Below are 26,994 nucleotides of genomic sequence, written 5' to 3'. Positions count from 1 at the left end.
CCACTTTTCCTCCATTGGGCCAAACGGTTCTGAGTGTGGTGTGGAACGGGTATAGTAGCCTTTCTATTTGAGCGTGGTTCGGCACAGCACGATTATAAACCGTTCTCGCCCAGAATTCTCGGCACAGTTAACTAACCATACTCAACCATTTTCAAGCATGCTGGCTGAATGACTTTAGTATGTGGCAACTCGTTTAGTGTATCTTCATGATTGTATTATGATGTTTTAACTAGTATGGTTGCCTACATTTATTTTCTACTCGCCTTCTTCATCAGGGAAGTAGATTACTAGCTCATTTAAAAGCAAAATACATCAATATATTCCCATATACTATTTTCATATAATACTTACTGAACATTTTGTCAATAAATAACCTTTTAAGCTAGTCTGGGAACTTTTACGTCTCTGTATGTTCGTGTACGGAGGTAAAATAAGCCCTCAGCAAATGATAGTAAACATTGCGCCTTTCCCCCTTGACTTTCCTTTTTGCGACATGGTCCATGTCTATGCTGTTTTTTAGCAGAGTAAAACCAGTGAAAAAGCAATCCTAAAAACTGGAACATGTGATCATCCTCCATAGCGCAACACTCTCGCTCCAATGTTTACCTCTTTCCGTCACCAACAGACGGATCTGATATGGGCTTTCTCCTGATTTCATAGCACATCAGTGAAAAAGAAACTAACTCCACCAACTGGCCTGGATTGGTACGGAGCAGAATGGTTTTGTGATGAGAACGGTTCGGCCCAATGGTGGAAAAACTGTTCTATGCTATTCTGTAGATCCTTATTTTTTTTACTGATTATACCTGCTATTGTACTTGAGCAACAATGACTCAAAATTTCCTCTTGGATAAATAAAGTCTTATTTTTTAATTCATCTGACACTTGAAGATGTTCTCAGATAATTTAAACTCAACTAAATTGTGACAATTATTTATTATGAAACATTCATGCAATTTAAAGAAAGAAAGAAAGAAAGAAATCATCACGCACAAGGTTACATTGCACAGCATTGAGAATCATGCAGAACTTCATTGACTAGCTTTGAATCTGGTGCTGTAGGACTGCACAGCTTCTGGTGTCTAAAGACTGTTTCAAATTGACAGGTAGCACATGCAGATCAGTGGAGATTTTGTAAGTAATGAAATGTGAAGCCGATTTGAGCTCCTCGTGGGCATAGATTCACAATAGTCTTTTCTATTTGTCTCCTTACATGAGGTAAAACATTTCATTACTCCCGGGCCTGCTTTATTATGCCGTTTGGTTTGGGGGTATCTCATGGTAATGTGTGCCTGTGAGGGCTGTGAAAACAGCATCAGCCACCACATGTCTTTAATAGCTTCGTCCTTCATCTAATTCTGTGAGGTGCCGCTTCAGTTCTAAGACAAAGAACATATTTAAAGTGGTAATAAGGGCAACACTTTTTGAAAGAGAGTGCCATTTACTTTAGTGTAGTGTTAAGATAAAAGCTAACACTCTGATTAGGGTTGGGAATCGTGAACTGGTTCTTTCTGAGAACCCGTTCCTACTTTTAAAGATTTTTGTGTGCCATGAAAGAACACCAAGCCATTAAATAGACAACACATCTTTCATTTGATTTGTGAATGAGTCTTATGATAGTTTTCTTTGTCTTTTTAAAGACTCAGAAATCAATCTTGAACTCATGAGTTATCAGTTTGAATATTGAAATTATCAGGGCCTTGTTTCCAAATAATGATTGATCTTAACGATTAAGAGTATTTTCTATGAGCAATTTTACGAATCTTCGTAATTTTTCAAGTGTGTTTCCCAAAACTGCACTTAAAGGTGTATGTGTAATATGTAATATATTTACTCTAGTAAAGCATAAAATTTGCATAATATGTTATCAGAGATTTAGGAAACATGCATGCTAAGTTAAAATACTGGCTTCTCCGAAAACAATGCTACAGCCAGTATATTCTACTTTGAAATGTCCTTTCTGGATTTTCTGTTTATGCTTTGGCATGTGTGAACCCACCCACTGCCCATTTCCCAATAGTATTATGACACCCAGGGTTGCCAGATTTGAAACAAGTTAGTGGGCAAGCACAGCACACTGCAGCCATGGAAGCCAACAATACATCTAGCTTACACTGACAGAGTTATAAAAAATCCACATAACCTGGTTTATCATTTCCAAACAATAAAAACATTGCAAACTTATACATTAGCTCATCAACTTACAGTGTAAGGCTCGTTGCTTGCCATTGTCAGTTTTCTCCTTCCTGTTGCGTGTCCAAAACCTGGCAACCCGTGTAAACTTCAAGTTAGGGGAGGAGGGCGTGGGGGAGACAACTCTCTATATTATTTAGAATTTGGACTGCAGTACCCATTTTAAACACTTGATGTCAATGTTAAATATTGCTCCTTTAACATGAATGCGCAAGGATGTGCTTTAAGTGCTATTTAAGAGAGTTGCTGTCCATGTACATGAAGTGCTGAAATGTGACCGTATAGTGCTGCTGCTCATCCTTGTAACTTCATTATCGTTGTGCGTAACTTTATAAATGTTTGGAATTTTGTTTTCGGCAACAATCGTGCCACCACTTAGTTGTTACCAACTCGTCCACACCTATGTTAAATAATTTATCTATCTATTTATCTATATTGATTATCCATTTTATGGATTTATTCATATTATTATTATTAGCTTTGTCTATTTAACTATAAATAGATTTAATTAATAATTAAAGTTTTGATGCCTTTGGGAAACGAGGCCCAGAGTGGTTCTTGAATCACTTTATAACCACAAGTCATTCTTTTCATCATGTCCATCTCAAAATAAACAGAGAGCTGTTACTGTGCTAATGTACTTAAGTCTTTTCACTGTAATCACTAATTCTTTATATAAAAATTTGCAACTAAAGATACAAATTTACAACCATTTTGTTGTAATTTAAGGATCTTTAAATATGTTTTATTGCACTTTAAAGTATTATATGTTTTTACCATTGGCCTTTTCAATGCTTGATTCTGATTGGTTGACGGACATTCTAAGGTGTGCAATTATTTTCCAGTAAACACACGGCTATGAAGTAGTTCCAGGTCTTGAACGAATGATGATTCCATATCACTTTGCAAATTATTTTTCAAAGAGCCAAAAAAAAAAGACATTGGCTAATTCAGAAAGTAATGAAAAACAATGTCTATAATTTCCAAAATGTATTTCAATTTCTGTTAAAAAGCACCCTTGCGCTCTCACCCAAACTCACACACACCGACACACATATATATGTGCACACACATCGAGTTGTGACCAACAAACAGAGCAGTAATGTCAACACACCCCATGAATTGAACAATACAACTATTTATATATTATCCGAAATACATTTTAATATCTGTGGAAAGCACCCTCATGCTCTCCCTCCCCTCTTTCGCTCTCACACACAAAGAACAGATCCTTCATTAATGCGCACCCCTGCAACTCAGTGGGGATGTAAACAGTTATTTTGCAACGGAAAACCTATATACAAGGACAACAATGAGAAGTGCATTAAAAGTTACATCTTGGCAATTTAAAGCAATGTTAATGCTGACAAGAGTGTAACAAACAGAGGAAATCCCACACGCGATCTCTCTCAGTTTCTCTCTCTCTCTCCTCAAACATACACACACACACACACACACACACACACACACACACACACTAATGTTGTGTTTCCATGTTTTATGGGGACTTTCCATAGACATAATGGTTTTTATACTGTACAAACTTTATATTCTATCCCCTAAACCTAACCCTACCCCTAAACCTAACCCTCACAGAAAACGTTCTGCATTTTTACATTTTCAAAAAACATAATTTAGTATGATTTATAAGCTGTTTTCCTCATGGGGACCGACAAAATGTCCCCACAAGGTCAAAAATTTCGGGTTTTACTATCCTTATGGGGACATTTGGTCCCCACAAAGTGATAAATACACGCTCACACACACACACACACACACACACACACACACACACACACACACACACACACACTACCTTGTTACTTCAGTAAGTGCTCCAGTAAAGCAGTGCAAGCCTTGCAAGTCTCAGACTGTATCAAATCAAGATGCTGAATCCGTTGCGGAAGAAAGTAGTTCCACTCACAAGAGCGTTTTAGGGAGGAAAACCAGTGGTAACCATGGTATAAGTAAAGTAATTAACGATGGATGCTGCATGTCATGGCCACATTACCACCTCGGGTGTGCATTATTTTTCAAGAATTAAACAATCCGTCGTCAATTATTCCTTACATAAAGTACATATAAATACAGGTGAAACTCGAAAAATTTGAATATCGTGCAAAAGTTCATTAATTTCAGTAATTCAACTTAAAAGGTGAAACTAATATATTATATAGACTCATTACAAGCAAAGTAAGATATTTCAAGCCTTTATTTGATATAATTTTGATGATTATGGCTTACAGCTAATGAAAACCCCAAATTCAGAATCTCAGAAAATTAGAATATTACATGAAATCAATAAAAAAGGATTTTAAATACAGAAATGTCGGCCCTCTGAAAAGTATAATCATGCATATGTACTCAGTACTTGGTTTGGGCCCCTTTTGCATTAATTACTGCCTCAATGCGGTGTGGCATGGATGCTATCAGCCTGTGGCACTGCTGAGGTGTTATGGAAGACCAAGATGCTTCAATAGCGGCCTTCAGCTCTTCTGCATTGTTTGGTCTCATGACTCTCATCTTTCTCTTGGCAATGCCCCATAGATTCTCTATGGGGTTCAGGTCAGGCGAGTTTGCTGGCCAATCAAGCACAGTAATACCATGGTCATTGAACCAGGTTTTGGTACTTTTGGCAGTGTGGTCAGGTGCCAAGTCCTGCTGGAAAATGAAGTCAGCATCTCCATAAAGCTTGTCTGCTGAAGGAAGCATGAAGTGCTCTAAAATGTCCCGGTAGACGGCTGCGTTGATTCTGGACTTAATAAAGCACAGTGGACCAACACCAGCCGATGACATGGCTCCCCAAACCAACACAGACTGTGGAAACTTCACACTGGACTTCAAGCATCTTGGATTGTGTGCCTCTCCATTCTTCCTCCAGACTCTGGGACCTTGGTTTCCAAATGAGATGCAAAATTTGCTCTCATCAGAAAAGAGGACTTTGGACCACTGAGCAACAGACCAGTTCTTTTTTTCTTTAGCCCAGGTAAGACGTTTGACATTTGAAGCCCATGTCCAGGACCCGTCTGTGTGTGGTGGCTCTTGATGCAGTAACTCCAGCCTCAGTCCACTCCTTGTGAAGCTCCCCACACATTTGAATGGCCTTTTCCTGACAATCCTCTCCAGGCTACGGTCATCCCTGCTGCTTGTGCACCTTTTTCTTCCACACTTTTCCCTTCCACTTAACTTTCTATTAATGTGCTTTGATACAGCACTTTGAGAACATCCAACTTCTTTGCAATTACCTTTTGAGGCTTTCCCTCCTTGTGGAGGGTGTCAATGATGGTTTTCTGCACAACTGTCAGGTCAGCAGTCTTCCCCATGATTGTGAATTCAACTGAACCAGACTGAGAGACCATTTAAAGGCTCAGGAACCCTTTGCAGATGTTTTGGATTAATTAGCTGATTAGAGTGTGACACTTTGAGCCTACAATACTGAACCTTTTCACAATATTCTAATTTTCTGAGATTCTGAATTTGGGGTTTTCATAAGCTGTAAGCCATAATCATCAAAATTATATCAAATAAAGGCTTGAAATATCTTACTTTGCTTGTAATGAGTCTATATAATATATTAGTTTCACCTTTTAAGTTGAATTACTGAAATTAATGAACTTTTGCACGATATTCTAATTTTTCGAGTTTCACCTGTATATCGAGTGAAACACTACTGTTCCGTGTGCAGTAGTGTTAAAAATCCCATTTGTTTTCAGCATAGAGAAATCGCTTTTTTGTGATGTATAAATCTTTCAAGACAAACCCTTAACCCATAATCCTTAATTGAGGCCCATAACCAATAAGCCAATGTTACCATGAAAACTGCAATTATACCAAAAAGAGCTGAGCAACAACTGCCCACTCTCATTACATTGCAAATTATGTTATGTCACCCTACCCTTGAACACAGCTTATATATGCACATATTTGAATTGTTTACTATTTGCATATATTAATCAGAACCCCTTTACAATTATTACTATTATTTATTTTTCAGTTTAGATTAGGAACTTTCATTACAAATGTGATGAAAATGGACATGAGTTTTAGGTAAATGTCACACTTTGAAAAAAAATCTGTGAGTTGAAATACACAATCCAGAAATAATTATAGCATCAAAATGTAGAAGGGTTGGCACTCCTGAGAACATGTAATAGTTGTGTATTTAATATTTAATCCTATGTCATTTTCACATTAATGTGGAAAAACCGGTGCTATAGACGTGACATCTCTCTTATAGGTGACAGCTTTAAAAGAGCCACTCACATAATGAGGGAAAATTATCCAAAATGCTTTGACATCTTTGAGACATAGGTATGATATCAATTAAGGCTGCACAATTGATGAGATAAGACTGAAATCGTGATATGGCCTTGCACATTTACTAAATTGCGTTTTAAAATTAATTCTGCATGCACTGCTTCAGTCAATTCCGTGTGAGTGAGCAACAGCAATATTAGATCAAATATCTTTATAATAATACAATTCAGACAGCAAAGTTGATGTCAAAATGATCCCTGAAACACATTAAAGATCTCCAGTAAGCAATAGTCAGAGATCTATCAAAATCATCATGGTAAAGGTATGAGTGGTGGAGGTTCATGATTATCTTATTGATATTCATTTGATTTTATATGAAGCATCAGTAACTCTCAATTACATAATGCATTAGTATGGGTATTTAAAATATAGAAAGGACACTATTTACCACTGTACAGTTATTTCAGTGTGCTTTTTAATATCACAACCTTCCATGCAGAAGATGTATTAAATGAAAAATAAATACACAATACTAGAAGAAAAGCTACAATGTCCTTTATTAGAACACTAACATTAGCCCAAGACTAAATTTAATAATTTGTATAGCTTACTTTTGAAACATATCGGCAGCATTCTCTGGGCTTGATCAATTAAATAAATTGCTAGATGCAAAACAAAAAAATAAAAAAAAATGTTTTTGCTTTAAAATTAAAAATATTATAATAAATTACCAGAACAAAAACAAAACATTACATAACAAAAATTAAAATTATTAGGTCTATGTATTATTGCCTATTATTTTATATTATTGCAATTATTTTAATTAACCTTGCCCTATAATTCTGTAAACGGAAGTCTCAGAATGTTCTAAACTTTTTTAATCAAAACTAGATAAGACTAACAAAACTATATGTCCAATGCAGAGTACACTTTTAAAAATATAAGCGTTTTTAAATCTTCCTCTATTATTTGCTGAGCTTCTTCATCTGCAAATGTATAATGCATAAATTAGCCTACGGCACTAAAATAGATTTAGATGGCAATCGATTAATGTCAAACTATGCAATATTAACATGTTGATTAGTTCAGTTAGTGTTTTGCGTCATTAAAGGTTCAGTTCTATTTAATATGGGACATAAAAGCCTACAGTTAAGATTGTGATGCATTAGATTATAATGATTATTCAAAATATTTAATAGGGGAGAGATATAGATATATGTGTTACTAACCTTTAGATTTTCTCTCCACATGTGAATGGATTATCATTGTGTTTTTGGACACATCTTTTAGGATTTCACAAAAACCTTTGATCGTGGCAATCACCTCCCCACTCGTGTTTTCTTTCGCCATCTCATCATTAATTTTAACTATATTTCAGTTGACGTAAGAACAAAGAGATGAGACACAAGCATGTAGTTAAGTCAAGCTTTACCGCAAGCTTATCTCAATAATAGGAGCCTGAAAACAGAAAGCGAAAGTAAACTTTGCGCTGGAGGTCGAACATTACCAAGTGCTGCTAGATTTTAAATTAGTATTTTTTTTTTTATCAAATTTTTTCTGGTTATATCAGAAATACCATCTTTCCTTCATGCCAATAGTGTTTAACTCTGCTTAATACGTGGTCAATTATTGCATTAGGTCCGTTAACAGGTGTTTTGGTCATGATAGAGCATTAGTGGAGCGTTCTTGAAGTGAGAGAAAACAATGAAGCTCAGATTTGTCATGCCGCTCCACTCACATAACACATCCATAGTCTTATATGTACAACAAACATACATTGTTTTATATTGTATTGTAATTTACGATTTGACTTCACCATTCGCAATGCTTCCAGATGAGTAGGCTTCTAAAAAGTGGCCTGCTATTGATTCGAAAGTACCAAAATAATCGTTAATGGAATTGTTCAGTGGAATTGTTACGAGAATCATTAATTCCGTTATAAATTCCCATCACTAACTCTAATGTCTCTATGAAACAGATGCCAACTGCAGTGAATGAACGAAATGAGTCAAAGAAATCAAAACAGAACAGTATATTGGGCCAAGCAAGTTTGGAAAGAAAAAAGAGAGAACAACGTGAAGAGATGTGATGAACCACAGAGCCGTCCCACTGTGAATGTGTTGAGATAGAGACAATCTTCTGTCGACTTTCATCCAAACCTAAAACTCACAAACGAGAAGGTCTCTGAAAGCAGCCAAGTGTCAAGAAACAAGCGCATCTGTTATAGCTCCAACCTGCCAGTGTGTATGACACATGTTTGACAGCCCTCATCCCCATCTCACTGACAACATGATAAATACTTCTTCCCCCTGTCAGAAGAGTCTGAACTCCACACGCTGCTGACAGGTAAAGGGTGGAAGACAGTCACGTCACGCTGTTGTCAGGTTTTCTGGTTTGTTTGTCATTCTGTTAGCAAAGTACAAGTTCAGGTGCACTGTACCTTGCTGCATGAGGGAGCCCACGCCAAACCAGAAGCTGTTCAGAAGGGTGAAGTTGTTTTCGACCACATCAGAGCCGGGGTTGCAAGGATGGGCGTCGTACCACTCATACGGACTGAACCTGTAGCAAGAACCAGAGATAGGGACAACTTTACCTCTGCTACTTATTAACAGGTCTGTAATTGCTGAAAACTCTAGCGGCACTAAACAAAATTCCCAAAATCATGATTGTTTCCCAAATGTCCCTTTGGTCAGACTAACAGTTAGTACCACCCTTAACTCACACCATTGGCTGAGCCAGAAGCTGACCATTCAAACAAACAGAAAACAAACCCCTAACCTTAAGTGTTGAACTTTTTGGAGCACAACTCATCGAATGTAAATGCTTTTGTGTTATTTATTGAGGAAAAGTATGCTATTACATTTCTTAGCAACCAAATTCATGATCTGGACAAGCACTACTCATATTCTTTAGAAATTTTAAGAATACAATTGGCTTTATTGGCTTTATATGCTGTGAGATTTAATATTTCACACTGTTAATAGTAGACACTCTTATGTTACTAGAACAAAATGCTATATGCTCTTCAAAAGAGTTGGAAGAAGCTGCATTTAAACACTTAATGATATTTCTCAAGTGGCAAGGGCGAACAATCTCAGCTCATTTCAACAGCTTGTTGAACTATTAACTATTAACTCTAGATACTTCAAGTAACTGCAGTCTACAAGTTCCCTTATACCAGCTGTCCCTTAATAAAATCTACAGTACAAGGAACATCTTAAAGCAGATGCCTCCTAAGATGAGCGACACAGGTATCATCAGGGGACTTGTTAGCAGAGCACCAGCACCACAACAGGAAATTGGCGGAAGATGATACCTTGCATGACTATGCATGAGTAAATTTGTCTAAGAGCATGTAATTTACTTGTTTGGCCTGGGGGAAAAAAATAAAATGAAAAATAACATTTATAATTGTTCACAATGTGTATTACAGCTGTTAACTCTTTCACTCTCCTAACATTAAAAGAAGTCCAGAGAAGCATTTTAAATATAAGCATTTAAAGGTTGAGGGTTTTATTTCTTCTACAGTATCATATATCATGTATACTGGGTATTTGCTCATATTATTCAAGTACAGAAAGTCAGACATTGTATATTGTCTGTGACTGTAATTAAGATTAAGTCTATTTATCTTCTTCTTTGGTTGTAAGTGTAGATTTTATTGAACTACTTGGAATGCTAACTTGCACACAATTAAAACCTGGCTAATGTGATGTTTGTTGGGAATATAAGACCAGAAAGATGGTGGAAAGAATATCTATTATTACACACTGGCCGAAGCATAAGATCTAAAAGATCTATTTTATTTGTATTCCATTAAGTATTTTTTTATCTTCTCAAATTCTTGTATATTTTAAGAGCAGTGTTGCTTTGCACCCTTAAACCTCACAAAGATTGTGCCAGCTAATCATATTAGTTTAGAAATTTTATGCTCAAAATTGAAACATTATTTACAGTGGCCCAAAATATATTTAGACACTTAAACCACACTTGCATTGCATTGCACTAAATAAGACATCAAACCAAGTGGCATTAATTCAGTAGTCATTGCTATGCAGTTGCTTGGGTATTCAGGGTGTTTTTAGTGTTTTGCTATGATGTTGCTTGGGTGCTCTGGATGGTTTTTAGGTGGTTACTTACTGGTCCAAGTCAAAAGAGCCCTCCTCTATGTCTCTATGATATTCTGGTCTCTAGGTCTGGCTCTGGTCCCAACTTCTATGTCAGTCATTGAGACTTTTGTCGTCCACTTTAATGTCCAACGAGTCAAATCCAGTTGCTCACAAAAGTAATTTCACACCTCTCCTCAAGAAGTTGTTAGATTTGAGCAATCATGTCGGAAGCACAAAGTGTGCAGTACAAGTAATATGTTGGGTTAGGGGTTTTGTTCAGTTCTCTAAACACAAGTAAAGCTATAGAAATAGTGATGCTAGCTGCAGTAAACACCTCTAATAACACACTTTTTTTTACTTTTGTGAATTCAAAGAAAAAGTTTCAATGTTTAAATGGGGTTCCCTATCTGTCACTCACTCAACGTTGTGTTGATGTAGACACTAGGGGTCGAACTTGGGAGCCCCAAACACATCTTATAATTGAGAAAAGGCCTTAATGTCTCAATCGGGGCTCTTGAATCACAGCGTCGGAGGTATCGATCACAGCATCGGAGAGTGCCAGTCAGGAGCCTATGGCTCGGCCTCAGTGTAGAGTCTCCCATAGGAAGTTGACGCCCTCCGTCCCTTCGGACCTGAAGGACGTGCACTTTCATGTCCTCGATTCTGCCACGACACTGACCGTTCTTGAAAACGGTTTGCCTTTGGCAGTCAGGCATACCAGTACAACATCCTCCCCTTCGGTCTGTCCCTGTCACCTTGTGTCTTTTCGAAACTCGCAGAGGTAGCCCTTGCTCCGCTAAGGGAAGTGGGCATCCGCATCCTCAATTATCTCGATGATTGGCTGATTCTAGCTTACTCTCAAGATTTGTTGTGTGTGCACAGAGACCTGGTGATCGGACACCTCAGCCGTTGGGACTTCAGGTCAACATGGGATAGAGCAATCTCGCCCCAGTGCAGAGCATCTCTTTTCTCGGGATAGAATTGGACTTGACAGCATGGCTCACGAACAAACGTCTGGGAGTGTCGTTGTCACAACAGACGCATCCAGGTCAGGCTGGGACACCATTTGCAATGGGAATGCAGCCTCAAGCTCCTGTTGCTGGCTCTGCAGAGGCTTCGGCTGTTGATCCAGGGCATGCACGGGTTAGTCTGGATGGACAACACGGTGACAGTAGCATACATAAATCGGCAAGGTGGATTTATGCTCACGTTGCATGTTGCAACTCACCCGCCATCTCCTCTTTTGGAGTCAGCAGCGACTGAAGTTGTTGCGGGCCACTCATATCCCATGCAAACCCTATCACGCACCAGACGCTCTGTCATGACAGGTCATGCACGAGGAGAGTGGAGACTCCACCCCGAGGTGGTTGAGCTGGTTTGGAATCGATTTGTGAATCGCAGGTAGACATGCTTGCTTCCCAGGAATCCTCCCACTGTCCTCTATGGTGCTCCCTGGCCAAGACCCTGCTCGGCACAGATGCGTTGGCACACAGCTGGCCCCGGGGACTGATCAGATATGCGTTGCCCCCAGTGAGCCCACTTGCACAGACTTGGGGGACGAAGAACAAGTCAAGTTGGTGGCACCGTACTGGCCCACCCAGACTTTGTTCTCGGAGCTCACGCTCCACGCGACAGCCCCTCCCTGGCAAATTCCAGAGGAAGAACCTTTCTCAGGGACGGGGCATGATTTTGCACCCACGCCCAGACCTCTGGAATGTCCATGTTTGGCCACCAGTGGTGGTGGTCACTATCACTCAGGCCTGAACTTCCTCTACGAGGCAGCTGTATGCCTTGAAGTGGCATCTGTCTTTCCGAGGTGAAGACCCCCACCCCAGACAGGTCGGTGATTTCCTTCCTGCAGGTGAGTTTGGAAGGGTGGCTGTCCCCTCCACCTTGAAAGTGGGTACGAACAGGCATGTAGACGGTAAGTCCTTAGGGAAGCACGACTTCAGACATCAGGTTCCTTAGAGGTGCCAGAGGTTGAATACTCCTAGGCCACCCATCATTCCCTCATGGGACCACTCTGTAGTCTTGCTAGGCCTACAGAGAGCCCTGTTTGAGCCCGTGGAGTCAGGCGAGCTAGAAGCCCTCTCATTGAATTCAGCCTCCTGACTACGCTTACTTCCATCAAGAGGGTTCGGGATCTGCAGGTGTCCTCTGTCAGCAATACATACCTAGATTTTGGTCTGGCATACTCTCACGTGATCCTGAGACCTCGGCCAGGCTATGTGCCCAAAGTTCCTGCAACCCCTTTAAGGATCAGTGGTGAACTTTCAAGTGCTGCCCAGTGAAGAGGTAAAACGTTTTAGAGGACGGAAGGGGAAGGCTGTCTCCAAACAGAGGATTTCCTGCTGCATTGTGGATGCCATTGCTTTGGCATACTAAGCCAGGGTGCACCGTGCCACCTTGGAGTACAAGCACACTCCACTGGGAGTGTGGCATCCTCATAGGCTCTGGCAAATGGCACCTCTCTAACAGACATCTGTAGAGCAGCGGGCTGGGCGACACCCATTTTACAATCTCTGGGTTGTGTCAGTTTCATCCCATGTTAGCAGATATGAACAGGTGAGTGTGCGGACAGCTGGCCGTGTGTACCGCTTGCACATAGTGCCTTTCTCCTCCTTGAGGGGATAACATGCACTTTTTTGGTCCATGTGAGTTCCCGGGACCGACGAACCCTGGATGTCTTTCTTCCCCCAGGACCCTGCGGTAGGCGAATTCAGTGGAGGAATTCGATGCAGACCCAGTACTCGTGAAGTATGCCCTATCAGGTCAGCCCCTGTAATTGGGATAGGTGCTACATATGTGGTGGTTCCCTGCCAGTATAGGTGCTACATATTTGGTTCCCTGGCCGTAATACCATATGAGTTATTTTCCACGGTACGGTTTAACTGTGTCTTCCCTTGGGGAGAGGGAATAAGATGTTGTGTCCTTCCTGCCACAATAGTGAACTACTCTCTGAAATGGCCGACTCTTGTCTAGTCTCCTCACCACTCCACTCACCAAATCTCATTGGCCTTTTCTCAAATATCAGAGGTGTTTGGGGCTCCCAAGTTCGACCCCTAGTGTCATAAAATTGACACAACGTCTCGTTCCCTCCATCAGGGAATGGAGGTTACAACAGTAACCAAGATATTTTGCTCACCTGGCGATGACGAAAAGCACACAGCTGACGCCCAGGTAGGCCAGCAGGATGTAGACCCAGATGTCAGGGGTCATGGGGTTGAGGAAGGAGAAGAAGCCGCTATTGGTGCTGTTAGGTCTGCGGTACAGGATGCTGATACCAGTGTTCAGGAAGGGTTTGGAGAAGTCTATAGCTTTCTCCCGTGCAAATGTGATCGTGAGAGGAGCCACGGCCAGATCGACTCTCTGGAAGACAGGAAACAAAACATCAGATTGAAGAATTGTTTGGAGACAAATAACATGGAACACACACAGTCTAAAATCTATAAATATTCTACTGTAATACACACTGTTTTCAAACAGATTCCAGAAAATTCCACCCATTTCCTTTGGTTGTAAAAACATATAGTCCCGCCCCCAATTCAACACCATTGGTCGAGCACTGAACAAATTACACAACGTAATTTTCATTTTCAGTTGACTGTAACTGTAACATCCACAATATCTGAAAGGGCAAATTTGTACAACCTGAACAGCACAATTATCTGAAAAAAGCACAATAGCTATTAAAGTATTAAAGGAGGTATATACTCTATTAGACGGTGTACAAATTGAGCAATTACATGCTGTACTTTCTATAACCAAAAAAAAGTGATAATTCTAACATTTTGATTGATGACCATAGCTGAATATTTAAGTAGGTATGGTAGAGACAGATCCCTAATACGTTTCTGAAAATTAGAAATGTCTCTACCAACATTTGGGCAATTTTCCTCACAACTCAGACTTGAAACAAGATTTTAAAACAAATTTATATACAATGTAAATATAAAAAAAGTCAATTGAAAACACATCGTTATGTCCATACCGCAGGCTGTTCTTGATGGTGTTCTCTAGTTCTGCGGCTTTCACATGATTGCATTAACTTCAGTGACCATCCACCATAAAACATTGTGTCTTAGTGGGTAAAAGTTTTCTGAGTAGCTATCCTTCACTCCCCTAAATCTCACATCTGCTAGTCAGTGCCACGGTGTGTCACACTGGTGTGCCAAGGTGTACAACTGCCACCCAAAAATGTACTTACCCCAAAAAAATGACATGCTTTCAATACTAGGGGTATAAACTTTAATATAGCATTTTTCTGTTTACATTTACAGGGCAGTCAAAGATAAAACAAACCCTTCTATACTCAGATTCAAAATATTTTGAATCTTCCCACCATTAAATGTGTTCTTTTACTTGACACAGTGCTCAACACATAGATTTTTAGACCCAGAAATATTTATTTGAACCATTGAATATAAAATCTGGTGTATTTTTGTTGATGGTCCCATATAGTGAAATATGTCCCTCCATTTACAGTTGTGTCTTCACCATATTTTGGAAAATTATCATGAATTGCTCCAAAATAATAAAACCAAATCGTGACCAAGTTTCAGATTCCAGGACTAAACAGGTCTACCTACTCCATTGATAAAAGTGGTATTAATTAAAGTCATTTTAACCAAACACAGGGCTAAGAAAATACAAATAGAGCCAAAAGAAAATGAATGGAATGGTTTTATAACTGTATATGTCACTTTATTGCACTTGTGTTTTCCCTTGGCACACCCGAAGCATGGCATTTCTGCTTATATCTGTTTGTACATGACTCTCCTCACGTGATAAAACATTGATTATATATGATTTTGCAATTCATTTGATAACTTTTAAATAAATTGACAGCCCTCACATATTTATGCTGTATATTTCTGTTATTCTCACCATTGTGAGAAATATAGATATGACAGCATACAAAGCAGTATATCACTCTCAGTAACATGGACAAATTCACACCCCAGAGGATCTATTTCAGAATTGCCAGGTGACTCAATTGTTGAAACAAGTGGCCTAGTTTCTTTTCTGTCTGCTATTCCAACCCTCTCTCTCTATGAATCGTAAGAGCAAGGAAGGCGTTCAATCGCTGATGTCTGGCTGCATATTTAGAAGGTCACCATTTACATCGCCTTACCCTGCTTCCTTCTCTCCAGGGTTGGACAGGAGGTTAATGAAACCAGATGCTTGGTGCACACGCTTCACTGCACCCTTCCCCCTAACATGATGAAACTCGCAAAGGGGTTCAGACTCTGCTCTTACAAAATACTGCAATCCAGCCATCATTGAATGGAGCATTTCCATCATAACCTGATGTCCTTTCTTCATTCTACCACAAGACCACTGTTACATTTCATTCTGTGACCCATCCTGATGATTGGACTGCAAATTGCATTGGCATTCTTTGTGTTGTTCATTCTGTCCTGCAGACTGGGCTTTGGCCTTTTTCTTTTCTTGTTTAGTGGTTATTTAATAAAATGCAGTGCTGTTTTTTTTCTGATTAAATTTTTTTTTATTATTGATTCACATATCAAACACAGAAAAACAAAACATATATACATAGAAACAACAGTTAACCCCCTCTATTAGAGCAGTAATCACCCCTCCCAGAGTGTCTCAGAAATTGGCCAGAATTAATCGGGCCTGTCTCCCTCAGAGGAACGCTGAGCCTGTGAGCTCACTCGATTTCCAGCTTATGGCCTGTTATGTCAAGCCTATTTGGAAAGAGCCCATTCAGGAATTCCACCATATTCTGACCCTCTGCTCCCTCAGAAATTCCAACAATTCGGATGTTATTCCACCAGTTATTTCCACATCCTCCAACTTTTCCCAGACACACTCCAAATCCGCCTTGGTCGCAGATTAGGAGCTAATTCCCTCTCCAATGATTCCAGATAATCAATCCGTTTCTTGACATACACCCCTCCTGTAACCATCTCAGTGAATTTCATCTCCATGGCCTTGTTCGATTGATTTATTGCAGCAAGATCTTCCAAGTCAGCAATGACCTCCATCATCATTGGTGATACGTTAAAAAAATTTCATTCACCTCTGACCAAATCGACTCCCTGGCTCGAGGCCTCCGGAGGGGCATTAGCTTGAGCACATAAGTGTCTTTTAATTTCTCCAGAGCCCGATATGTCAAAGAATTTTGAATTCTTTGACATATTGTCTTCCTGCTGCTTTATGTCACATTTGCGGGCACCGAACAAGAGGTCGAACTCGACCTGGTACGAGCCGCCGCACTCATCTGAGCGCCTAATCAGAGCAAACGAACCTGCTGAGGAATGGGAGGTCCGTGGGGCTTTACCCGGCGGAGGTGGTCCCATTGTGGTCCCCGAATCACCCCCAGTGCATGCCGCACTGGACTCATACCGGTAGGTAGGAGGATCGAGGTAGGGAGCCGCTGGGGTGGTGTGCTTTCTAACAAAAGCGAGCCGCGACCGCAATGTTGCCATGGTCATGTCCATGGTCATGGCCATTGTCTTCCTGTTATGGATCAGGGTGTATTGAATCTCACTGGTTTATGACATATAAATCAAAACTAGCAAAGTGTGCAGAGCTCGCTGTTCACACGTCCGAACCTCGCTTGGCGTCACGTGACCCCAATGCAGTGCTGTTTGACAACTGTTTGACAATTTAAGATATATTTGTGACTAAGAATTTAAACTGAATTTGCCATGTGCCACAGGATGTTGAATTTGAATAAGAATGAAAGTAATATTATTTGTCAAAGAAATTCAGTCACACAAAAGGGACACTACATTAATCTAATATAAGTTGTTTTGACTAATGATGCCTTAAATAATTATCTCCAGATTAGACAATTTTTTTCTGTACTGATTAGACATTTGTCTAAACTAACTCAATACCATAAAAATAATTAACACAGCCATCAAAACAATTTTTTCTTTTGCCATACAATTTTCAGTAGCTGTTATTTCAAAAAACATATTATTAATCTAATCTAATGTTTCTAATGTCTGTGTCGAGGTAAAATCGAGAAGTGGAAGTACGCATCCTTCAGGTCTACCGCCACAAAACAATCTTGATGTCGGACACTCGCTAGAATGCGCCTCTGCGTCAGCATCATGAATGGGAGACTGTGTAAAGCCCGGTTCAGTACCTGTTGTTCCAAGATTGGTCGCAACCCACCACCTTTTTTCAGTACAATGAAGTAGGGACTGTAAAACCCCTTCTTCATTTCAGCCAAAGGGACTGGCTATATCGCACGCTTCCGCAGAAGGGTGCCGATTTCCGCGTGCAAGGTAGCGGCGTTCTAGCCCTTTACCGCGGTGAAGTGGATGCTGCTGAACCTGGGCAGGTGCCTGGCGAACAGAATCGCGTAGCCGAGGTAGGCCATCGCAACAGGTTGGAGAGTGCAAGCCATGCATCCAAGCTCCGGGCGAGGGGGACCAAGGGGACAATCTCGTCGGACATCATTGACCGCTCGGCTCCGAAGAGAAAATCTGAATGAGCGGTGTGCACGTCCCCTCCTTTATGCCCGTATATATACCACTTAGATTATAATCCAAATACTACTCGCCAATTCCCATTGGCCTTTTATCAAAGATCAGAGGTGTCTTGGGCTCTCAAGAGTGACCCCTAGTGTCACTACATGTCGAGTGAGTGACAGATAGTGAACCTAAATATCTTATGCAGTGTTGTTTCTAAAACAAGATTAATCAAATTTTAAGGATTTTTAGATATTTTTACAGGAAAAAAATACAAAAATGATTATCAAGAATACATTTTTTGCCCTAATGTAAAAGGTCTTAGGCCTACTACAGAAATTTTGAAAAAGAAATTATGATCCAATGTGAATTTTCTTGATAAAAAAATATGATCGTGCCTGGTAACTTTTGCATGTAAAATGGCTAGAAATAGCATTTAGCTGACAATTTACACAATGTTTATTTTAACTTACTTCTCTGTCTGAATGTAAAACTTCATAAGTGTTTCACCGCTGTTCAAATGCACTTTGGATCGCATCATTTATATGAACCCATTTTTCCATCTGAAAGGACTAAACCTTAAATGAATCAAATGACAATAAAATGCAAATAAATCTCTTAAAAATACTTTTTGAATGTAACTGTATTCAAAATACCAATGATTTCAATTGTAACTGTAGTGCAATACAGTTACTTTTTATTTTGTATTTTAAAAATGTTTCCCCATTACATTATTTTGTACAATATTTTGTTACTTCCCAGCCCTGTATGTATGTATATATATATATATATATATATATATGAAAGAAATAGAAGCCTTAGTGAAGTCAAATGATGCCCAGACAGCAAACTAACAAGAAATTGTGCTTCTAACCACAGGTATAGAGTTGTATTTCCAACCAACCAAATTTCCGATGCTGGTTGCTAATGTTCGTTGGAACTATGGTTTTCAGGAAACGCCAAATCATTGAACTATGTTGGCAACGATGGAACTCATAACCATATTTGGCTAACAATGCTTTTGGGAAATGCATCCCAGCATGGCTTTTCTGATAAAGCTTGTTGCACTAGATGATCTTAAAACTATTTTTTTAAAAACCCAATGGGGAAACCAACAAACCATTTTCCCATGCCGGAGACAAGCATCAAAGCACAACATATGCGGGTCACCAGCTATGCAGTTTTTTTTCAGGAGGGAAAACTAAAATATGATGTCCTTTCTTCCTTCAACCACAAGACAGCTACAGCATTTCCTTTGCTTCCTCTGACATTTAATTTCATGACCAGTTCTGCTAGTTGGATGGTAAATGGTATTGGCATTTTTTGTATTGTTCATTCTGTCCTGCAGTCTGGTCTTTGGTCTCTTTATTTTGGACAAGGAATTTTGAAAAGAACCACAGTCCAGACTGACAGCATCAATTGCCTAAAAATAGTAGCTGTTAAACAGCGGGTGACTAAACAGGGAGAACGTAACAAGGCAGAGAGAAAAAACAACTCCAGTATGTTTTCACGGAGGGTACCTGCAAACGTATTAAATATTTAGATTAACAACACTCTGCTCTCTTTTTTCCTGTTGGCCTACCGCATCTATTCAAGCAAACTACATTTCAAAACTTCTTGGATACGTTACCTTAGTTCCATGAGGGGAATGAGACCCTGCGTATGATCACTATGGGACACCATCCGAGTGTCACATGGCCTGAAGCCCTTTTACAATCATGGCAATTTATTGGCTGATGGCACATAAGCAACACCCCGCAGAGAGCTACATCACGGGCTAAAGGCACTCATTTTCGCGCTATGGAGTCAGATTTTCTGCAAAAGGCACGAGCCTATACAGCTGCTAGAGAGCATGGCCAGCAACACAGCATCTCATTCCCCTCAGGGAACCAAGGTTACATACGTAACCGAGACATTCCCTTATGGAGAACTCGAGCTGCGTATGATTCTTATGGGAAATAATACATTCATGCCATACGAACAGTAGCAGCCAACTGTCTAAGCCCATGTGGTAAGCTTATAGCCGAGCACAAGCAAGTTAAAGTGTCTAAATAAAAAAGGAATTATGAATTTACTTCCAATAGAGCATCACTGCCTAGTGGTGGTGGGGGCAAGAGAGAAATCAGAGGGGATAGTGTGTCTCGCTCGATGCGAAAAGGTCCACTTCCGCTCTGCTAAACCTCCTTCAGATTTGTTCCATAATCTGAGGATGTAATATAAATTTTCCGGGCATCAGACCCTGTCTGGACAGGAGATCTGCCCCCAAATATGTATGGCCCATATAGATAGTACATTGTCCCATACCCACAGAAGAATGTGAAGTGCCAGCCTTAGCATGGCACGAGAGAGCACCACTCCCTGATGATTGATGTATGACACCACCGTCCTGTTGTCCGACTGGACAAGGACATGGTTGTACTGAATCTCTGGAAGGAAAAACTTTAATGCTAGCAGCACTGTGAGCATCTCCAGCCAGTTTATTTGCCAATATTGCCGCAATCCTGTCCAGACTCCATAGACTGGATGATCTTTGTGTACAGCGCCACAACCGTGGAGGAGGTCTGTCTGACATCAGAAGTTGGGTCTGTTTCCATGGCAGCAGAGTTTGGTGTGCAGGGAGAACAAGTCCTAATCTGAACATCACTAGACATTAGCATAATGACAAAACGCGAGCTGTACTTATGACATTATTGATTTCTGCATCAGCATTCTGAATTGACATTTGAGTGAAATTCAAATGTCTCAAATTCCGAATGTTATCTTTATTTGAGACCAGAATTAACGGCTGTAAAAGCTGCATTCTCTCTGAGAAGGGGGGATCTCCTCTATTGTCCCTTTTTCTAGAGAGAGTGAATTCCCAGAATCAAAAACTGGGCTTCGTGAACAGGACATCTGTCGGAACAACCCCATTGAATACTGGCGGAGCCCATCTGAATTGAATGACATAACCATACTACATCATTCGAAGTACTCAGGTCGAAATGCCCTGCAACTGCTGTCAAGCCGGTAGACGGGCAGACAAAGGAATTAATGCATGGCACTTGCCTGTAGCACAACATGAAACCACTAGATGGCATGCTTGGCTTACTTTTGACAACTGCCCAACAACCAGCAGCACAGCAGAGAGGGGCCTTTGCACCTCTATTACTGTGGCTGGTTGAATGGGATTTAATAATGTTTCTGCCTTTGTTGTATTTAGACAAATGTGGAGTGCCCTGAAATGCATTTACTGCAGGGACACTGACAGAATAAACATTTTCCATGGTTTTTGAATGGGGAAGCCTATGTTAACATTGGGGGGAATGTTTATTTGAGAGACCTGGTTCACCTAAATGACCCCAGCATTCTTTATGGGGACAATGTGTGGTGCTTACATTCACTGTGTGTTTCATGTACACTTGTGCTTGATGAACATCGAATTCTATTGGGCATGTCTCAAGACCCTTGTTTATGGAGACAGAGGCTGAATTGGGGGAAGCGTTTTTTTAACCTTTGCTCTCCAGAGCAAGCTGTGAGGGAAAACTACACCGTATAAACCATATATGGTTGTTGCAGTTCGAGGCATGTACAACAGCAAATTTATCCTGATACTAAGCCCGTCAGACTCGTGTGTAGACCTATTTTTATTGTGCATTGAGTTATATTACATGTGCCCCGAGACCCTTGGTCATGAAGGCAGAGACAAAACTCAAGCTGAAAATATTCAATGCTTGTTCATCAGCACAAATTACACAGGAAACTGATCTAAATTGCTGTATGGAAAAACAGGTTAGACACTAAATTGGTCCCAGCATACAGTATAATGGGAAACAAAGTGTAGTATCTGCTTTTGCACAATGGATAGAAAATTTAGTTGAAAATGCTCAACATGAATTATTAATATGTTTTTTGTTTTTGTTTTTTTCTCCCCTCTTCTCTGGAAAGCCCAATTTCCAATGTGCTCTAAGTCCTCGTGGTGGCGTAGTGACTCACCTCAATCCAGGAGGCAGAGGACGAATCTCAGTTGCCGCCATGTCTGAGACGTCTATCTGCGCATCTTATCACAAGGTTTGTTGAGTACCTTACCATGGAGACATAGCGTGTGTGGAGTCTTCACGCTATTCTCCGCGGCATCCATGCAGAACTCACCACTCGCCCCACCGAGAACAAGAACAACACATTATAGCGACCATGAGGAGGTTACCCCATGTGACTCTATCGAGGGAAAGTCCAAACGGAGCCGGTGGACTCAAAATGCATTCCTTAATGTGAAGCACTTGGTTGGACTACAAAACAATCATGTTGAAAAGAGCGACATCCATGCCGGCATCGAAAACTCAAGCAGAGATAGCAGTGCACGTCTCAGAATGCCTGCATAATGCCATCCATGGAACGGGCAATTTTTTGAAATACCTTGCATCTCCTAATAGAATCCCGAAAGAACAATTGCACCAATGAAGCACTCTACTTGTTGGTTCGCCATCACTCAGTTGGTGAACATTCTTTTATTCCAGCCCTCTAGTTCTGCGGCTGGGCTCACCGGTCCATGCATGATCCCCTCCACCGCAAGCAGTTAGCTTCAAACAGCGAGGGGAGAGAGAGTGAGGCCGAGGCCGTTCCTTCATTGCCTTATTCATTTGCATTCTCCCAGAACAGCACAGAAAAAGACAATAGCGACAAAGGGACCCATTTTGTTTCCTTACCATCCAACGATGGATTCTCTAATATGGTGTATTTTAATGTCGACGGCTCACGATGCACATGGCCTTTCACATGTGTTGTTCATCAGAAAATGCCTCAAGACCGTGTCCGACGACACTCACATTTCGCTCAGGGGGAGGGTGACAAAAACAAGAAGGATTCTGGTGTAAGTTCTCACTGCTATCTTCTCACACACAAAGCCGAAATCCCAAATAGCTCATGGAGCTCCAAATCTGCAGGCCATAGGATTGGAACAAGTGGGGATAATATCTTGTGGTGAGAAATTGTGAGCCTCGACGAAGCAATGTTGTTCAACGTCTTGTTATGCCCTTGTAATGTTTGGAAAAGGCTTCAGACCACATGACATTCGGATGGTGTCCAATGGCGATCATACGCAGCTCAAATTCTCTGAAAGGTAACCACAGACCTCACCTGCTGGGTAAGGTAACCATCACTGTGGTGAGCTAATAACAGTGCTTAGGCCAACTAAATATCATACAACATAATTCAAGAGCCAAACAGTCTCCTTTATGAAAAGTTCCAGATAACAATGTAATTTTTGGAATAAAAATTACAGTGGAATAGATTAATTAATCAAACATTGCTCATTAGTCCAACTGTAAGGTGTTTGCAATTGGCCCAATTCATTGTGCAGTCACAGATGTTTGTATCAGTGTTGGGAAGTAACAAAATAAAAGTAGCGACACTAATAACCACAAATTTTCAGTAGCAAGACTTTTTTGTAGCCTTTCCAGATTATAACAAGCTACTTTTTCCAACGGCTAGTGGTGTAGCAAGACAAAATGCTACAGTCCCTACAGGAAATGAATTATAATGCAAATTAATTATATCAGCAATATAATAAATCATATTTATATTATTATTATAATTATTAAAAACAATATAATTTTTACTAGCTGTAATTTAATTGTTACTAATACAAATATACATTCCTATATCAACAAATTCATTATTGATATTAAGAATTATAATTTTTACTAGTAAATATTTTAAACTGGATTTTCAAGTAGTTAGAAATGAATCATATACTGTATATCTGTAATTTTGTTTTGAACAGGAGTGAATGACAGATCATTGTAAAATGCTACTAGTGAAAATGCATTTACAAATCTTAATCATTTTTATTTATTTATTTTACTAGTTGAAATTACTGTCACAGTGTGTTTCTGTAGCGTTTCCAAGGACTCTTCTTTTGAAGTGTTTTTTGTCCTCTATCTTCTGTTTCCCCCGGACAACATTTTCCATAATGCACTGCCCTCGTCACTGCCATCTGTTCCCCATTGTTCTCACCTGTTCTCCATTCCCTCATTAGCCCTTGTATGTATAAATACCCTGTAGTTTTGTTCCCTCTTTTTGTTTGTTTCTATTTGAGTTCGCTTTTGTTTGTTTCACTTTCATCATCTTAATTAAAAGCCTGCAGTTAGATCCAGCATCTCACAGCAACTACTTGTTACTATTACACTTTTGTCAAGAATGGGTATTTCCACAAGTAATGATGTCTTTCATGAAAAGAAATAACGTGTTTACTAGTGCAAACATAATTGATATAAAAAATTCACGCATTCACAAGTAATTTCATTGCTGGTATCAAGAATTAGCATTTGACAAACTAGTGAAAAATTTATTATAGATATCTATAATTCATATCCTGCACATGATTCAATTTCAAAAGGGTTTGCGATATACTGACACTTAATTGAGATTCTTATTGTTTTTTTAATTTTTATTTTGACATTTCAATGCTGTTAAATGTGAATTATCTGCTAGTTTATTTTGCTGTATCTACTTTTTATACTGTAAGTAGATTGAATTTTAATTTTATTTGAATATGTACCTTGAGGTTCACTTATAATATTAGTAAAGTTTTTCATACAAACAACAGTCATATATTTGTAAAACATGATCATATTCCACCCAGATTCAGACCCGGTTTTGGTGCTGTTTTTCATTTGAATTGACATTAAAAGCCTACTGTTCTGATTGGCTCTCTGCTCTTGAATGACCTGCTCTTTCACTGCCCACCGCTACTGGGTGGGGCTACAGAAGTAATAAGGTAAAATATGCATTGATGTGTTGTTGTGGGGGCAGTCAAATGCAAATGTCTACCGCAGTGTGACATCACAACGTGGAGGAAGTAGAGAACAAGTCATTTTAGCAGCTTGGTTTCAACAAATGCTCCTTTTGCAGTGAGGAGGAAATTTTGAGTTCTGAAACTTACAGTATGATTTTATAGTACAATGACCTCTTACAGTGCTGCTTGAAAGTTTGTGAACCCTTTAGAATTTTCTATATTTCTGCATAAATGTGACATAAAACATCATCAGATTTTCACACAAGTCCTAAAAGTAGATAAGTAGTTAAAGAGAACCTAATTAAGAGACAAAAATATTATACTTGGTCATTTAATTATTGAGGAAAATTATCCAATACACATCTGTGAGTTGCAAAAGTATGTGAACCTCTAGGATTAGCTGTTAATTTGAAGGTGAATTAGGTGTTTGAGATGTTTTCAAACAATGGGATGACAATCAGGTGTGAATGGGTGCCCTGTTTTATTCAAAGAAAATCAAAATCAAATCACTTTATTGTCACACTACCATGTACACAAGTGCAACAGTAGGTGAAATTCTTGTGTGCAGTTCCAAGCAACATAGCAGTCATGACAGTGACGAGACATATACCAGTTACAATAAACAACATACTTACACAACACAATTTACATATCAAATGTACACATACTTATTACAACACAACAATTATGTACAATACACACAATATAGAATACACAATATCCAATACAATAAGTAAGGAGTATATGAAATATATATATATATATATGTATATGAAGTAGTATATTGAGGAGAATATGTTGACAGTCCAGTGTGAGATTATAGATTAATAAAGTGCAGTGCTAATTATTGATCCTGATAGATCAAGTGTTCAACAGTCTGACTGCTTGGGGGAAAAAGCTGTCATGTAGTCGGCTGGTGCGGGTCCTGATGCTGCGATACCGCCTGCCTGATGGTAGCAGTTAGAACAGACCATGACTCGGGTGGCTGGAGTCTCTGATGATCCTCCGAGCTTTTTTCACACACCGCCTAGTGTATATGTCCTGGAGGGAGGGAAGCTCATCTCCGATGATGTTCCTGGCAGTTCGCACCACCCTTTGCAGGGCTTTGCAGTTGTGCGCGGTGCTATTGCCGTACCAGGCGGTGATGCAGCCAGTCAGGATGCTCTCTACAGTACTGGTGTAGAACCGTGTGAGGATGTGGTGGTTCATTCCAAACTTCCTCAGCCGTCTCAGGAAGAAGAGGCGCTGGTGAGCCTTCTTCACAACGGCCTCAGTGTGGACGGACCATGTGAGTTCCTCAGTAATGTGGACACCGAGGAACTTGAAGCTGCTGACTCTCTCCACCGGTGCTCCATTGATGGTGATGGGGCTGTGTTCTCCGTCTTTCTTCCTGAAGTCCACAACAAGCTCCTTGGTTTTACTGACGTTGAGGGAGAGGTTGTGCTCTTGACACCAGCGTGTCAGAGTGTGCACCTCCTCTCTGTAGGCTGTTTCATCATTGTCAGTGATCAGACCTACCACCGTCGTATCGTCAGCAAACTTAATGATGGTATTGGAGCTATGTGTTGCCACACAGTCATGTGTGTACAGGGAATACAGGAGTGGGCTGAGAACACAGCCCTGCGGGGCTCCAGTGTTGAGGGTCAGTGATGAGGAGGTGTTGCTGCCCATTCTAACCACCTGACGTCTGCCTGACAGGAAATCCAGGATCCAGCTGCACAGTGAGCTGTTTAAGCCCAGAGCCCGGAGTTTCTCATCAAGCTTGGAGGGCACTATGGTGTTGAATGCTGAGCTGTAGTCTACAAACAGCATTCTCACATATGTGTTCCTTTTTTCCAGATGGGAGAGAGCAGTGTGTAGTGTAGATGCAATGGCATCATCAGTGGAGCGGTTGTTGCGGTAGGCAAACTGCAATGGGTCCAAAGAGGGGGGCAGAACAGAGCAGATGTAATCTCTGATTAACCTCTCAAAGCATTTGCTGATGATGGGGGTCAGAGCAACAGGACGCCAGTCATTTAAGCAAGTGATTGTGGCTTGCTTCGGTACAGGCACAATGGTTGATGTTTTGAAGCATGTGGGGACTACAGACAGGGAGAGGGACAGATTGAAAATGTCCGTAAAAACACCAGCCAGTTGATTCGCGCACGCTCTGATGACGCGGCCCGGAATGCCGTCTGGACCCGCGGCTTTGCGGATGTTCACCCGTCGGAAG

The 26,994-nt window shown here is 40.3% G+C and overlaps 1 protein-coding gene across 1 annotated transcript in view; it reads right to left on the bottom strand.

Moving 5' to 3' along the window:
* Positions 1–26,994, bottom strand: part of grik3 (glutamate ionotropic receptor kainate type subunit 3) — a 227,024-nt gene that overhangs the window by 39,602 nt on the left and 160,428 nt on the right. The window contains exons 11-12 of the mRNA XM_052146972.1: positions 13,705–13,928; positions 8,891–9,009 (exon numbers count right to left, since the gene is read on the bottom strand). Of these exons, the coding sequence (XP_052002932.1) occupies positions 8,891–9,009; positions 13,705–13,928 (343 nt within the window). The remainder of the gene's footprint in view (positions 1–8,890; positions 9,010–13,704; positions 13,929–26,994) is intronic.

Source organism: Xyrauchen texanus, chromosome 17, assembly GCF_025860055.1.
Source record: "Xyrauchen texanus isolate HMW12.3.18 chromosome 17, RBS_HiC_50CHRs, whole genome shotgun sequence".
In the NCBI taxonomy this organism is placed as follows: Eukaryota; Metazoa; Chordata; class Actinopteri; order Cypriniformes; family Catostomidae; genus Xyrauchen; species Xyrauchen texanus.
This window is presented reverse-complemented; position numbering and strand designations above follow the sequence as displayed.